Genomic DNA, 15,598 nt, shown 5'->3' on the forward strand with positions numbered 1-15,598 from the left:
TTCCTCCACTTGCGAAGAACATCAATAATGTCATACAGTGTTCACTCATACACATAATAATTCTATTGAGCACCATCTAATGTCTTACTCTCAAAGGCAGCTGGTCCACCCTCTTGAAGTGGTATTGCACCAGTAGCCTTATTATTGGCATCAATCACCAAAACAAACGCTTTGGTTAGATCTACAAATTATTATATGGAAGTAGTACTAGCTAAAGCACTCTTACACTTTTCAAAGCTACTCTACTATTCTACTTGCCAAGTAAAGTAACAATCTTCACCCTTTTAATTGACCACTCATAGGCATAGGTAGTATCCTTGTATAATTCTGTGTGAAATTGCAATAATAGCCATCCATGCCCAAAAAAGATTTAGGACATTGATGTATTCATCGGTGGTAACTCTTAAGATATACTCCTTGTTATATACATTTATATACTGATTAATACTTGTCTTCTTGTAAAAGCTATAAACATGCCCTATGATATGATGGTTTATATACTCTACAGGTTAGTAATCCCCTTTGCGTATACCGATACAAACACATGAGATACGGTATGTATAGATAAGTGTCCACGTCTCTCAACAAAAGCCTATTTTGTTTGGGAATTACAAGAATATATCAATAGAGGATATCGCACGAGAAGAATTGTAGTATTTATGGCTTGAATTACATTATACACCAACCAAGCTAACAAATAAGACCACTCCGTCAATCAAGGAGACAAAGTCGCAAGAAAATATCCCAAAACTCAAACAACTTTTTTCCCTTCTCCTCACCATTGTTCCAAATGGGTAGAGAAAACATCACTTTAATTTATTGTTTAGAATTCTCTTATCTTCTCTGCAAAACTTAATAAATGCGTAGACAATGGCACCTTTAGATTCTAATACCAAGCATTTCAAAGAGTATTGATAATAAATATCCTAGTAGGAACCTGGAATCGATATTACCTTCCATATATACTAGCTCTTAAAACGACAATAATATCGACGATCATATCAACAATTTGCTAGGGGGGAAGCATGCTACAAAAAAGAAGAAAGGAATCTCACAACTATCATTTTGCAAGTATCCTTATCTTTCCCTCTTTTCCCCTTTCTCCACAGTGCCTTGCTAACATCTCCCTCCCCCAAGCACACAAGTGGAAACATACTTGAACATTCAACAAGGCTACATGAACACACAAAGAAGCATGTGTAAATAAAAAAGGATATTGATTTTTCTTTTTTGGTTCCAAGCGAGAAATCAATGGCAGCACACAAACAGAAAGTGCACAGAGAGAGAGAGAGAGAGAGAGAGAGAGTTGTGACACGGCACGAGGAGTTCTGCATCCAAACGCATTGCCCCCAAATACTGAACCCCTTTTGGTATTTCTTTATTATTATGTCGCAATAGTATCACTCTCAAGGGTCCTCGGTTATCAGATTTTGCATCTAGATACTTTGTAGAGTGAGGCCATGGATTACTTTATATACTTATAAGTAATGTCCAAAAGCAAAGACCCGAAAAACGTTAGTTTTAAAATCATTCCACCCCCAAACGCATTTGTATCAAAAGCTTGGGTAAATTTGCCCAAGAGCTTGTAGCGCAAAAAGTAAAAATTTGTACATTCTACAATGTCATCACTTGCACCGTAAAATACAAAATTCCATATAGCTTGCCACATTAGCACATCAATGCAATTTACAAAAATGCAATCAGATATCAAGCTTTTGATATTTAGGGTTTTAGGTCCCTTAGTCAATGCTCCTTAGGTTCTTTAGGTCACTAGGGTTTTGCTTTTTTTTTAATTCCTAGCCCCTCTTTAGGTCCCTTGGCCACACTTTCTAGGTTTAGACTTCTTTGTTCTTCTGGATTCAATATCTCTTGTTCTCTCGATCATTTCTCTTCCATTTGTGTATGCCACATAATCACTTTGTGACATCCCTCCCCTTGAAAAGAATTGTAATCTCCCTCGATTACACCTACAACAACCATATGACAGAAACTTTCTTCAATAGATACTAACACTATGTACTCATGTACCACACTTCACCAATCCAGTACTTTTACAAAGATATAAGTCACTGATCAATCACATTTCTATCAAGGGTCTTGGATACAAATCATGATCATTGTAACGTATTTAGTAGTCACATCTACACCATACTAATCTTTTCATGGATGTCTTGATCTACTAAATCTTGTTACTACTAGATTAATATCCTTATTTTCCACATTTTAATCAAGAAGACCAAGCCCATGAACGTCTACATAAGACAATACATCCGCATAGCACAAAATCACACACTTAGTTCACACTACACATCGTATTTCAATCTTTTCAATATGGCCATCTCATTCCATCCAAATCTCTTGATGCACCTAGATCACTGAGCAACCATGTCATCCTCTTGGAACTCTTGATGCACTCACAATAGTATCCAACCATCTCATCCAATAGACATCTTGATGTCCTACAATCTCATTCAGTTCTCATTCACTTAGCCATCACATCCAGATCTGGATGTTCTCTAATAAATGTCTAGATGGACTAAAATCAATTCATTCATCAAACAAGATGTTGTAGGCATTTCATCTCTCTCTACACATCTCACACATGAAAGAGTACATGTTTTCAACTAAATTAAAGAAATTTCCAATCCATTATACATCTGTTTATCAAGTCATTCCACAATCATTGTACATCTGTTTATCAAGTCATTCCGCAAAATATTTTCAACCTATCAGTATCCTAAAACTAGATCTCAATGTTCTCTAATAAATGTCTAGATTGACTAAAATCAATTCATTCATCAAACAAGATGTTGTAGGCATTTCATCTCTCTCTACACATCTGACACATGAAAGAGTACATGTTGTCAACTAATTAAAAGAAATTTCCAATTCATTGTACATCTGTTTATCAAGTCATTCCACAATCATTGTATATCTGTTTATCAAGTCATTCCGCGAAATATTGTCAACCTATCAGTATCCTAAAACCCAAAGAGAAATTAGTGACTTTATTCAATCTAGGCAATCTGTGACAAAGGAGTGGAGTGGCTCCCTTCTCGTGTAGTCTACATTGCACCAAATTCAACATGTTGAGTCATCAGTAACTTCTGGTATAGACATTTCTAATGACCCAAAAGATTCAAGGTATAACTCTCCCTGAAGAGAATATGTCGGGCTCCCCCCCTCCATTCACTTGGCATAGAGGGCCAAAAAGTACCCTTGACCAAATTATTCGATGGAGATAGCCTACCTTTTTGTTCTTTTTGTATACCCTATGACTTGTTGGTAGCCTTAAGCTGACCTCCCTATCCTTGCCACCTCAATTTGGGTAGTTGGAATTCTTTGATGTATTGGTTGATTCCCTTTTCTTTCTTTCCTTGTATCCTAGGATCTATGAGTAGTCTCGCTGGCCTCCCCTTGTACGCTGGTGTATCACTCTCAATTGTCAAAACCCTGAGATGCACTATCATTCGATCCCCTTTCCTCTCTAGAATCCTTTGAAGATATTGCATCAGATTCCCTTAGTTCATCAAAACCCGCAAATGCGCTACCATCTGATTTTTGTACTCCTCCAAAATCATTTGATAAGCTATCATCCGATTTCCCTAATTCATTCTCTTCATGAGAGGACACTTGTCTTGTTGAGGGGATACTATCCAACCCATAGAAAAATCACTCATTTTGGTACCTCAAAGTACTTTCAAATTTCTTTTGATAACCCACAGCAAAATCGCTCAATATGGTTCCTCAAAGTAATCTTTTCAAACAAGGATGCTGGAAAATATGTATTCCAAAACCCTTGGCAGTAGTCATACAACGTATCTTTCTTATTCATCCTCAAATGATGACAAGACATGATGACATCTTCTTCATATTCTTCTAATATCCAAGTTGACGTAAAAATACTTCTGAATTTTATCCACGTCATAGGTGCTTCTCTACATAAAATCAGAGTAGATCACCATGTCTGTGTATTTTCTTTCAACTTTCCAATAAGATGTCACCCTTTACATCTTGTGCTCCAAGAGTCGACCTATTCAAAAGGCGATGTCAAATTGTTGTATAAACTCAAGGCTTGATGGATGTCTTGGTAGCTTGAAAATGTGTCAAACCTAACGGTTTGATTCCCTTTCTTGAACTCCTTGGTCTTCTTGCTTATCTGTTCACTGTTAGAAGAGGATGAGATCTCCTCTTGAGCTGCTAGATGGCCTCCCATGCCATCTAGACGTTTTTTCAAACCTCTTTATCTTTCTTTTCTTGCCTTCTCTCCACTTCGTTTGACTTTTCTCATCCTCACTGGAACTAGAGGATGACAAAGTAGCCAAATTCTTTGAAAATGAGGAAAAATATGGGTCATCCTCAAAATGAATATTCTTCTTGGATTTTCTTGCCACCTCAGAAGTTGACGTTTGATCCAAATAACCAAGAAAATTTACTTATTTCCTCTTCTTTTGAGAGTGCTTCAAGCGTCTCACTATCTCGTTCATCTCCTTTTGAAGAGGTCTCTCCAACTCTTTTTGCGAGTACACTTTTCACTTTTTTTCACTTCTCTTAGTTTCCTTCCCAACTAGAGAGGACAATCAATGGTCTCTTTCCATCTGGACTGAATCTCATGCATCAATTAAGTATTCAGATGCTTCACATACTTCGGGTTCTAGGAGTATTTCATCAATTTTTTTACACAATCATCAACCTGCATATGATGTTTTCACTCCGCTCTTGTAAAGCTCCCCACCAAAACTTTACCTAAATCTTCATTGTTTTCTTCAATCCAACACAAGGATTGGACTTTTCCTAATCTCTCCAGAGAGGGATATCGTTTTGGTTTAATTCTCCGTGAGAACCCATGTGTTGTAGAAGATATCGGATTCTCCTTAAAAGAAGAATCTTTATGAACTAGATACCTTTACTACAAGCTTTGTCACTCCAAGAAAAAAATCAATAGTAACGCATGCATACAAACTGCAAAATCGTTGAACTTTAAGAGAGAGAGAGAGAGAGAGAGAGAGAGAGAGAGAGAGAGAAAGAGAGAGAGAGAGTTGACATTGCCCAAACGCATTGGACTCAAAGACTAGAGCTCCTTTTGGTATTTCATCATTATAATATTGCAATAGTATAACTGTGGAGGGACTCTTGCCTCAAACTCTGTGTCCAGAATGCTCTACATAATGAGGCCGTGGTATCATTTATAAACTTACAAGTGATGACAAGAAGCAGGGACATAAAAAAATTTAGTTTTAAAATCATTACAACCCCAAACATATATGTACCAAAAGCGTATATAAATTTTTCGAATAGCCAATAGCGCAAAATGCCAAAAAATTTGTACAGTTTACCACATAATCACTTGCAGTGCAAAACGTAAAATTTTGTACATCTTGCCACATCAACATGTCAACGTGATTAACAAAAAACTCAACCAAAGTTTAAGCGTTTGAAAAATTGGGTTTAGGCTCATTGATCGGTGCTCCTTAAGTTCTTTAGGTCGCTAGGAATTAGGTTTTTTATTCCTAGACCCTTTTTATGCTCTCGTCCACACTTTCTGGGTTTAATTTTTTTTTGCTCTTCTAGATATAGTTTCTCTTGTCCTCAGCCATTTCTCCTCTAGCTAGATACGCCACATCATCACAAATAGGAGCACAATGGATAGACATTGTGTCCGTGCCTCCAACTATCTACTCAATCAATTACTCAAACAAATTTATGTTTTGTAGAATAGTCAATTTTGCAACGCTAATCTAGAGTTTGATTAGGATTCAACATTGCTTTTGTTTAGAATTTTGTAGGATTATCTCAAGACTTGTTTTCAATAAATAGTGATCTAGTTTAAGGATTATTTTAGTATCATTCTACTTTTCCATCCTTGTTCATATTGCAATCAATGTATGATAACTTCGCCAAACAAAATACATTATAAAAATCGATATATTCCAATCAATGAAAACAAGCTATGTGAATAAAAATCAAAATCCATTGATATGTCTGAGCCAAAGAAACATGGTCCACATTACGCATACATTTTTCGTTTTATGCACTCAATATTACCTATTTTCATCTTGTTACGACTCTAATGATGGATGTGGTACAATAGTTTTGCAACGTTCAATACAAGTTACTAGGAGATTTGTTGAAACAAAGAATAAAAAGCATGTCATTGAATAATGTTTCAGGTGGAGATAGTGAACAAGGCAACGTCCTTCTGACAAAGTGGTATTTGACCAGCATAAATGTGATGATTCTAAACACAGAGGGATTTGCATCCGATCGATGAATTGCAAGACTAACACCCCACTATATGAAGGAGTACGGATGTCACAGATTGAAGATGCTTTTGGTCCGTCAAAAAATACAAGCAAAGTTTGAGCGAAGTGACACTAGTGCCACAAAGCTTTTTAGGTTGTTCTCTAAGGTTCTTTCATTTCAATTATGCGAGGACTATTCTTGGATGCTACATTATTGCTTTTCTTTATATTGATTTCTTCTAGGTGTATCTCTAAGGTGTTTTCACTTCATTTATGCAATGACTATTTTTATTAGCCGTGCTATTTGCTTTTCTTTATGCAAGTTTCTCACATAGAATCTTTTACCAACAAACAACAAAATGCCAAAATCGAGAAAAGGTTCTAATATAATCAAGGATTAATTATAGTTTTAATCATGCTTACCACAATGATTGTGCTTTGTTCTGAGAAGAGTATATAGACATGGAGATATATTTAAAATTTTGAGCAAACAAATATTGAAAAGATCTACAAGTGTAAAAAGTGTCATAAAAAGTGTTTAGATATTTTCCATCGTGCCTCACATAAAACACTTCTGTCAATGCAAATCAATAGTGGCTCTCGCCTAGTGACATAGAGTCAATCAGTCAATAGATAATATGCTAAGGATTCTTATGGGATTTATGGTGTAGAAATATATCAATGAAACATGACTTGATTTCATGCAAGATTTATAGCTCAATTAAGCTATGGAAAACATACGTCAATGGGTGAAGGCATGTATTTGTAGAACCACTTTGAGAACTTTTTGGTGAGACCCTTTACAAAAAGAGAAGATTTAGTAAAATTTTACCAAAAATGTTTTGAAAATTATAGTTTTAGATTCTATTTTCAAAATTCGGCTATACATTGATATATAGCATGTTAGTTTATTTTACGTATAAAACATCAAATCGGGGTTTCTAAAGTTCTATCCAAGGACTCTTTAAGACACTACTTTGTGGTTCCAACAATACATTCTTTTTCCCTGACCTATTTCGACAATGTTTCACATTCTAAAGTATATAGCCAATCATTATTGTAAACTATAATATTGCTCGTTTCCAAGTGTGATTATACCAAGTTGGCATAAAGTGAATAACATAGATGTATATCTTTGTCCTCTCTTTAAAGAGCTACAATAATTGTGGACATGCATAGAAGTGGTGTATAGAAGCTAACATGCAAGTCAACATAACGCTCTCATTAGAGGCATTCCAATATCGACAAAATATGACTACTGAGGCTATGAAGAGTTCTCATGTATATCGCTCAAATAACTTAAACTCTATCCAAATAATTTATGAATCTCATGCAACGTGAAATAGAGCAAGTGCTAAGTTCTACATATATGTTATTTCTATAGCACTTTATAAAGGTACCAAAGAGCTTCATGCATTGAAGGGCATTCCCAAAGGAAGCATAGTCAAGGGTTGAATGGTTACATAGTCATTCTTGTACAATGGAGAGTGTCTCTTGGGGTTTGACGTAGAGATGATACGAGATGGTGCTTAATAGATGATAAGCGCTTAATAGATGATGATAAGTGCTTTAGTGAAGCTGTAATGATGGACCTAGGCATAGAAAGCCGAATGCATGGATCTAAAGAAAAAGATCAATCAATTTTGTAGCTTCACAATTCAATGATAGAGAAGTGTCTTGCTTGTAAAGTAAGAGAGAGAAGCTATGTACTCTTGAAATGTGTATTTATATTACCAAAATGCAAAGCAGATAAAATATCTGAAACATTTTGGTAATGAGTGAAATGCCTATTTTGAAACAAGTCAAGAAGGAAATCAAACAAATTAAATTACACACTTTCTTAATTCTCTTTGTTGAAACTTAGACATGTTGACTTTGAATGATCCTTGATATTAAAATTTGATACTCATGTTTCATGAATGATAGATTGTCCACATGATGCATATGATTTTCTTTGTATGAAAAGTTCCAACTTTAATTTTTACATCTCAAGATATACCTATATATATAGATGTATCTATCTTATATATAGTTTGAATACACATTTTGGGTCCTTGTTTCATTTTTTGGGATGTACCACATGCGATCAACGAATTGGGTTTTAAAATGGAAAACTTTAGAGATAAATTAAAATAATGGTTTTTATATTCAATTTCAATTACCTCATAAATGCACGTTATATAGGGAGGTCCTGAATAGTGCACCCTTTGAGTTTCATTTACTCCTTGTTCATGCATAAGATGATTTATCCTCAAAAATGGAGATTTGGAGATTTATCCTCCTTGCTCTTAGCCTAACAAGGATTGAGGAGCCACAAAAAGGGAGGGTTTGAAGAGGGGAGGAGGGTGGGGGGGGGGGAGGAGGATTGACTACATTTAAACTCTCTATATCACATATGTTCAAGGGGTATTTCAAAAATCTCCTACCTATAGATTTCTTTGTTTAAAAAATCCCCTTCTGTTACAACACTTTTTATAATAAAAGTATCACGGACGTATCAAAAAAAAATAATATGAATAAAAATCAGCTTATATATGGATTCTTTTGTGAATCTACAAGAACAATTAACCCTTATATGGAACTCTTTGCTATCTTACAAAATGTTTTAGTGACCTTCAGGCAAACGACCATCTATGCACTACCCAATGAAGCTTGAGACATTGCATTCTTTCGTGAGTCTAAACTCGGTTTTTTATACTTTGTTGAGGACCCAACAAGAAGGAATTCACGTGATGTCAAAGTAAACAATGCAAAAAAATAGAGAGAGAGAGAGAGAGAGAGATTTTCTTGAACCAAGCAGCTTGGCAATGAGTTCTATTGATTATACAATGTGGATTGGACGTCTTTTGTATACTACCTAGTGGACCTTAAGTACAACCGACCCCTTAGCAATTGCTGAATCAAAAATCATGTCAAAAGAGTAAATAAATATCTTGATAAAAAAAAATTATTTACATTAGGTATTCACTTGAAATGCATAAACTTTAGCACTCTCTGTAGGTCATAGTGGATATATGTAGGAAGACCAAGTTGATGAAGAAGCTACAATGGACACTCCAACAAAGAATCCTTCCATTCAATATAACTTGAATTTACAACCACCAATGTGTCACCAAAAAGAGTGTCAGTTTGAACACGAATTGCCTCATAGCGAGTTAACCAATAGACTACACTACATCCAAGAATCCCCATTCGTGAACAATGAACATCACATCCAATATTTTCGAGGTAATAAACTTGCAAACACACAATCCATAGTCCCACTGACAACAATGATGTTGGACTTAGGATTACAAGAAACACAGACACGGCTTGGCGAAGACAAAGGAAGCTCGAGGCACACAATATAGAGTGTATGTTAGGAGTTGGAGAGACCAGTTGCTTAGACAAATCCACAATTCCTCATAGACTTCACCACCATCATCTTCTTCCAAACTCAGATACGCACACACACCTAAACTATGACAACGCACACACACATACACACACACAAGAAAATAAATTGACAAGGGAAGAGTGTAAGAGGGATGTAAGAGAGGTAGACACAATGATGGAGCACATAGAGAAACACAGTATAGCATAAGAGAGGAAAGGGAAAAATTTAAATATCTACATAAGAAAAGCCTAAAGATTGTAGCCCCAAACTCCAAGACACCTCTTGTGGAGTTTAGTATTCGATATTTGATATTAATATTAGTGCCAAAAATTGAAGGCTCCTCTTTTACACTTTAGCTCTAAGTGGAACACAATACTTTGCATGATCTTCTTCGGGTGAGTTCTCGAGAGGTAGACACAATGATGGGGCACATAGAGAAACACAGTATAGCATAAGAGAGGAAAGGGAAAAATTTAAACATCTACATAAGAAAAGCCTAAAGATTGTAGCCCCAAACTCCAAGACACCTCTTGTGGAGTTTAGTATTCGATATTTGATATTAATATTAGTGCCAAAAATTGAAGGCTCCTCTTTTACACTTTAGCTCTAAGTGGAACACAGTACTTTGCATGACCTTCTTCGAGTGAGTTCTCATTGTCTTGTTTACAAAGAAACCATAGTGGCTTATTGATAAAAGATCTAAAATACTAGGCAAGAATAAAATGACTGAGAGAATTATTATTTACCGACACCTCCTCGTCAACTCCCAGAGTTCCAATCTACAAACCATCATGCACCCATTGTTAGTAAAATTAAAATAGATAGTACATAACTAACCATTAATCCAGCTAACCCAATTGCAGTTAACCACATGCAACAGGAGGGTGTCCAGTCTTGAACCATCTCTCACTGGGCACCCTCCTGCTGCATGTGGTTAATTGCAATTCAGATAGCTGGCTTAATGATTAATTATGTACAGTTTATTTGAATTTTACTAACATTGAGTGCATATATCAAATATCAAATACCAAACTCCACAAGAAGTGCCTTGGAGTTTGGAGCTGCAATCTCTAAGCCTTTCTTGTGTAAATTCTCAAATTTTTTCCTTCCCTCTCTCTTATGCTACGTTGTGTTTCTATGTGTACTCCATGATTATTTATGTCTACATCTCTTACACCCTCCTTACACTCTCTTACACTCTTCCCTTGTCAATTATTTTCTCGTGTGTGTGTGCTGTCATAGTTTAGGTGTGTGTGTGTACTTGAGTTTGGAAGAAGATGCTGACTTGTTGATGGTGAAATCTATGAGGAATTGTGGCTTTGTTTAAGCAATCGGTCTCTCTCCAGCTCCCAATAGAATTCCAATCTACCAACCATTATGCACTCACTATTAGTAAAATTAAAATAAACAACAGATAATTAATTATTAGCCTAGCTATCCCAATTGTAGTTAACCACATGCAACAAGAGGACGCCTAAACTCGTAACAGTGTATTACTAAGTGTGCAATGGAAAGATAAGATAGCCCTAGAGTGATGAACGTATATATAATGCACGAGAGAAAAAATACCCCGATGATACTAAATGTGTTCACACACATCAATACCATATGTATATGGTAAAAAATCTCTCCCTGGGAGTGATGCACTGAATAAGAGCTAACACATAGATTGAAGGGAAGTGCCATGCCTTGAGGACATGATTAGTTTACAAAGGGGAGTAAGCTGAAAGCTTTGCGGAAAGCTTCAAACTTCTCTTGTGACAATGCCTTTGTGAAAACATCTGCAAGGTTATCCTGTGTTGGCACATAAGTCAAGTTGATTTTGCCTGTTGACAGCCTCTCCTTGACATAGTAATGTATCTCAACGTGCTCTATGAGAGTATGAAAAATTGGGTTCTTTGCAATTGTCAATACACTCTTGGCTATCAATGTAGATAGTGTTGGCAGTGTCCTCTCAAACACCAAATCAGCCAGAAGGCGTCTGTGTCATACACACTCACTCGTAGCTATGAAGACTATCTTGCACTCACCCTCAAAATTGGAAGTGGCCACGGTAGGTTTCTTTTTTCTCAACCATGATATGCATGCATTACCAAGCATGAAACAAAAATCACTTGTCGACACTCGTGTATCGAAACAACCAACCGAATTTGAGTCCAAGATTGGGTGACAATGATCTCCTCTTGGGATAGAACAAGCCAAGATATAAAGTGTCACTCAAGTAGAAAAAAATCCTCTTGAAAATCTACCAATTCTTAGACCCTGGGCTATGCATGAATCTGTTGACCTGTGAGACTACAAACTAAATATTCGCCCTGGTATTGCATACATAAGTAAAGCAGCCAACAACAGTTTGGAAAAGAGTGACATCGGTAGGATCATCAATATCGCAAAGACTAATTTCAAACCTATTTGTATGGGAGTGGCAATAGGTTTGTAATTCTCAAGTCCAAACTTACATAGCAATGTCTCTATTTAACTTGTCTAACACAAGGCACTACCACCATCACACTGCTTAAACTATATAGTCAAAAGTCAAGCTTTATCGCATTCCTTTTATCTTGAGACCATCATGTATGTCACTTATGTACTTAACAGGTGTCCTACAAAAGCTTTGCAGTCTATGACTCCTTATGAAGCATGGCATGATAGAAAGACTTCTATTGAGCACATGCACGTTTTTGGTTATTTGGCTTATGCTTAGGTGCTACAAACAGAGCGCAAAAACTTAAATGAAAAGGCTGTCCAATGCATTTTTGTTTGTTATAGTGTTGAAAGCAAAGTTTACAGGTTGTATCATTCGAAACAAACCGTATCTTGGTCTCACAAGATGTTGTGTTTGTAGTGGTAAAAATTCCTATATAAATTTCAACTCCCTCAAGGCACTTACTTACAGGTTACTCATCAAAATCATTAGACACAAAAGCTAGTTGGCACCACTTCAAGAGAATGTGCCAATTAGTTTTCTCAAAATCATTTTCTCTTTTTGCGTTGAGGCTATCGTGTCAGCTCCCAAAAATCGGGTCTTGTTTTACAAGATCACACGTCAAAAACCCATTCTCTTTTGCCACATTATCTCTCCTTTTATATAGAGATTCCATGTTGTGACTCTGTACCATACCCTCTCTTAAAAGAAGAGTAATGGCTTACCCTCTCTTATCTAGAGATGCTAAGCCCATCTAAGATTTACCCATTTATCAAAATTGTGGACATTGCATGTGCACCCAATAGATATATGCATCTAGACAATCCATGCTCAAATCCCATATTAGATAAGAGCTATGAAATTCCATTGCATAGTATCAAAAGCCTTTGCAAAAACTAATTGCAATATAACATTTTTGTAATGAGAGCTGCTAGCACAATCCATTCTTGACATAATTGTAAGTCATCATAACGTAATCTTCCCCCAGTGAACCTAGATTGAGCTTTTGTGTACATGCTTCCTTAGGAAGAGACTAATTCTAATAGCAATGGCTTTTGCCAATATTCTATAGAGGTCTATCATTGTGATGGGTCTCCATTGAGACAAAGAGGAACATAATAATTATTCAAGAATAAGTTTTAGACACCTTGTTTCATAGATGGAACCATGCATTGAGTTAGCCATATAGAAGAGATGAGTTTTGTGATCATGGACACCACCTCCTTTTGATATGAGGTGATAGGCTCTTTTAACCAGTCACAAAGTCCTAGAGTTTTGTTATTGGGAAACTTGGAGAAAGCTCATATTACCTCAAATGCCTTAAAGCCTTTTTCCAATCTTTATGCATGAGCTGATTCAATGTATGGATCCATCAAAGAAAGTAGAATATTCATGGACTATTTCTTTCAACAGAATAGTTTGTAGCCTTGTTCAGAATGGCCTCATAATACAATTGAATTTCTTCAATATCTCTTCATGGTGAATCAATTGAGATCCATCCTCTCTATTGATCTTAGAAATGCTCTTGCGTGCTTCTCTCTTCGTCTACTAAAAAAACCATTTGGAGGAGTCATAAACTTATCCTTGAGCTATTTGCTTTCTTAGCTTGTTTTTCTCCTCTAGTTTAAACATCTATCTTGTTGTTGCCAACTCAAGTCTTTAATTAGGAAAGAGATCTCCCATATTTTGTGCAAAAGTTTTCTAGCACCAAAGAAAAATGATATGATAGAAATGCATGGACGTCTACGTGCATTGCAACACAACTGGGGAGTTATTAATATAAGGGTAGATTCTATCTAGCATGGATCTTGATGGTATGTCGGACCGGGAGTGGATGGTGATGTTGAGTTTGAACGGTGGACTACATTCACCTCCTTTATTTTTCCTTTCTAGATCTAGATTCACCTATCCTAGATCAATGGGAATAGCATAGGGTGCAACTGCACGGGTATGTCTAATCCAGAGATAAGGACCCCATCAAGAAGAGCATGTCACTTATCTAGAAACTTGGCATTGACTTGATGTTCTCCCATGTTGATGTTGACAAGTCTCTTGATCAAGGAGACTTGATAGACAAAGGTTAGTATGCTTGTAGCTACACTCAAAGAATAACCAAATGGCTCGAGCATTGGTAAGATTTCTTACCATTTGCACTTGCTTGTCATGGCAATGATGTATGAGCTCCACTTCAGCACTTATATCTCAAGCTTGTTAGGCTTTAAAGTTTATATGCCTCGGTCACTCTGTGAGGTGCTAGTTCTTTGGGTGAGTCTTGCACAGGGGTCGTGCTTGAGATAATATTCCAAAGGCGGAGTTTCTTGAGATAGAGCTCCATTTGAAACTTCCATACATGGTTGTGTGTACCATTGAGCTTATCTACGGTTTGACAAGTCTTATAAGACTTAGCAAAAGCAGAAGATGAAGCTATGTCTGCCATTGCAAGGTTCCAGATTTCTTGAAATGGGGAGGCTATCTTAATGGGATCGAGATGGTAGAGGGAGCTTAAGAGTGAATGCTAATGAAGATTAGTGGAGCTTTTAATACCATGTGAAAACTAATCAACTTAACACTAGTTGAAAGAGATAACTGAATAAAGAAAAGCCCGAATGACAAGACAAGTAGAAGAGATACGATGTGTTTATATAAAAACCTAAAAGAGGTGTTAGGCGCGGTAGGTGTGATTGGGATTACCAATTTTCTCCAGCTGGACATAGCTCGCTAATGATCAGTACTCTTGCATATGGTGTAGTGTTTCTCCAAGATGAAATGAACGCTAAGGATCCAACTCCATAGCTTGTTGCAATCATCGTAAGCCTTGATCCAGCTGACTAGCAACAAAAGGCATTGTGATCAGTGACGATAAGTCAATACAATCATTGTTGCTTAAGCTTAATAGCACTTGTTATATTTAATAAAAGGAAGGCTTTTTTTTTCTTTTTAGGTTTGTTTTTTTCTTTTATTTTCCACTTCAAATGTCTCTACTGGGAATTGAACCTAGCCCGCACCAAGAAATTTGCAAATGAGCAATGAAGATGCTTTTGAGGATAAGGTGCTACATCAACCTAATGGCCCAGGATCTCCAAATCGGATCTGGTTCCTATATTTTATGTTTGTTTGTGACTCTCGTGGATCTAAGCTATTAAAATATAAAATTGTAGAGTTTTTCTTCCTACTCAGTTGTCATCCTCTCTCTATCCAGACTATAAACTAATAATACTCGTTGCCCTACCCGCTTCTTGGAGAGCATTTATTACCACCCAAGCCATTGTGGAGAACCTGCAACTTCAAAGTTTGGTAGCAAAGATGTAGCGAGAGGAGACTACACGAGTAAAGGTATGGCTCTTAGAAGTCTGTAGCACTTGGTACTACAACTCGGACCACAAAACACTATAAGGATACCAAGAAGCCTCAAATTTCATCCAAGAAACATCAACACCACGACCAAAGACGCAAAAAAACCATTGCAACAAGTGTCATCGCTATGGCCACCTAGAAAAAGGCTGCAGATCCAAGCAACGAAGTCATCAACATTCTCAGCCTCTCCTCCCTACTATG

General features: G+C 36.6%; 1 protein-coding gene across 2 annotated transcripts in view; it reads right to left on the minus strand.

Moving 5' to 3' along the window:
- LOC147419568 (agamous-like MADS-box protein AGL11) overlaps positions 1–15,598 on the minus strand; it is a 101,399-nt gene that overhangs the window by 57,584 nt on the left and 28,217 nt on the right. Inside the window, exon 2 of one of the 2 annotated variants that reach the window (XM_086505294.1) lies at positions 10,365–10,397. The exons of the other annotated variant lie outside the window; for it this stretch is intronic. Within the exon in view, the coding sequence (XP_086361420.1) occupies positions 10,365–10,397 (33 nt within the window). The remainder of the gene's footprint in view (positions 1–10,364; positions 10,398–15,598) is intronic. 2 annotated transcript variants of the gene reach the window in all.

Source organism: Adiantum capillus-veneris, chromosome 29, assembly GCF_014529385.1.
Source record: "Adiantum capillus-veneris isolate H3 chromosome 29, ASM1452938v2, whole genome shotgun sequence".
In the NCBI taxonomy this organism is placed as follows: Eukaryota; Viridiplantae; Streptophyta; class Polypodiopsida; order Polypodiales; family Pteridaceae; genus Adiantum; species Adiantum capillus-veneris.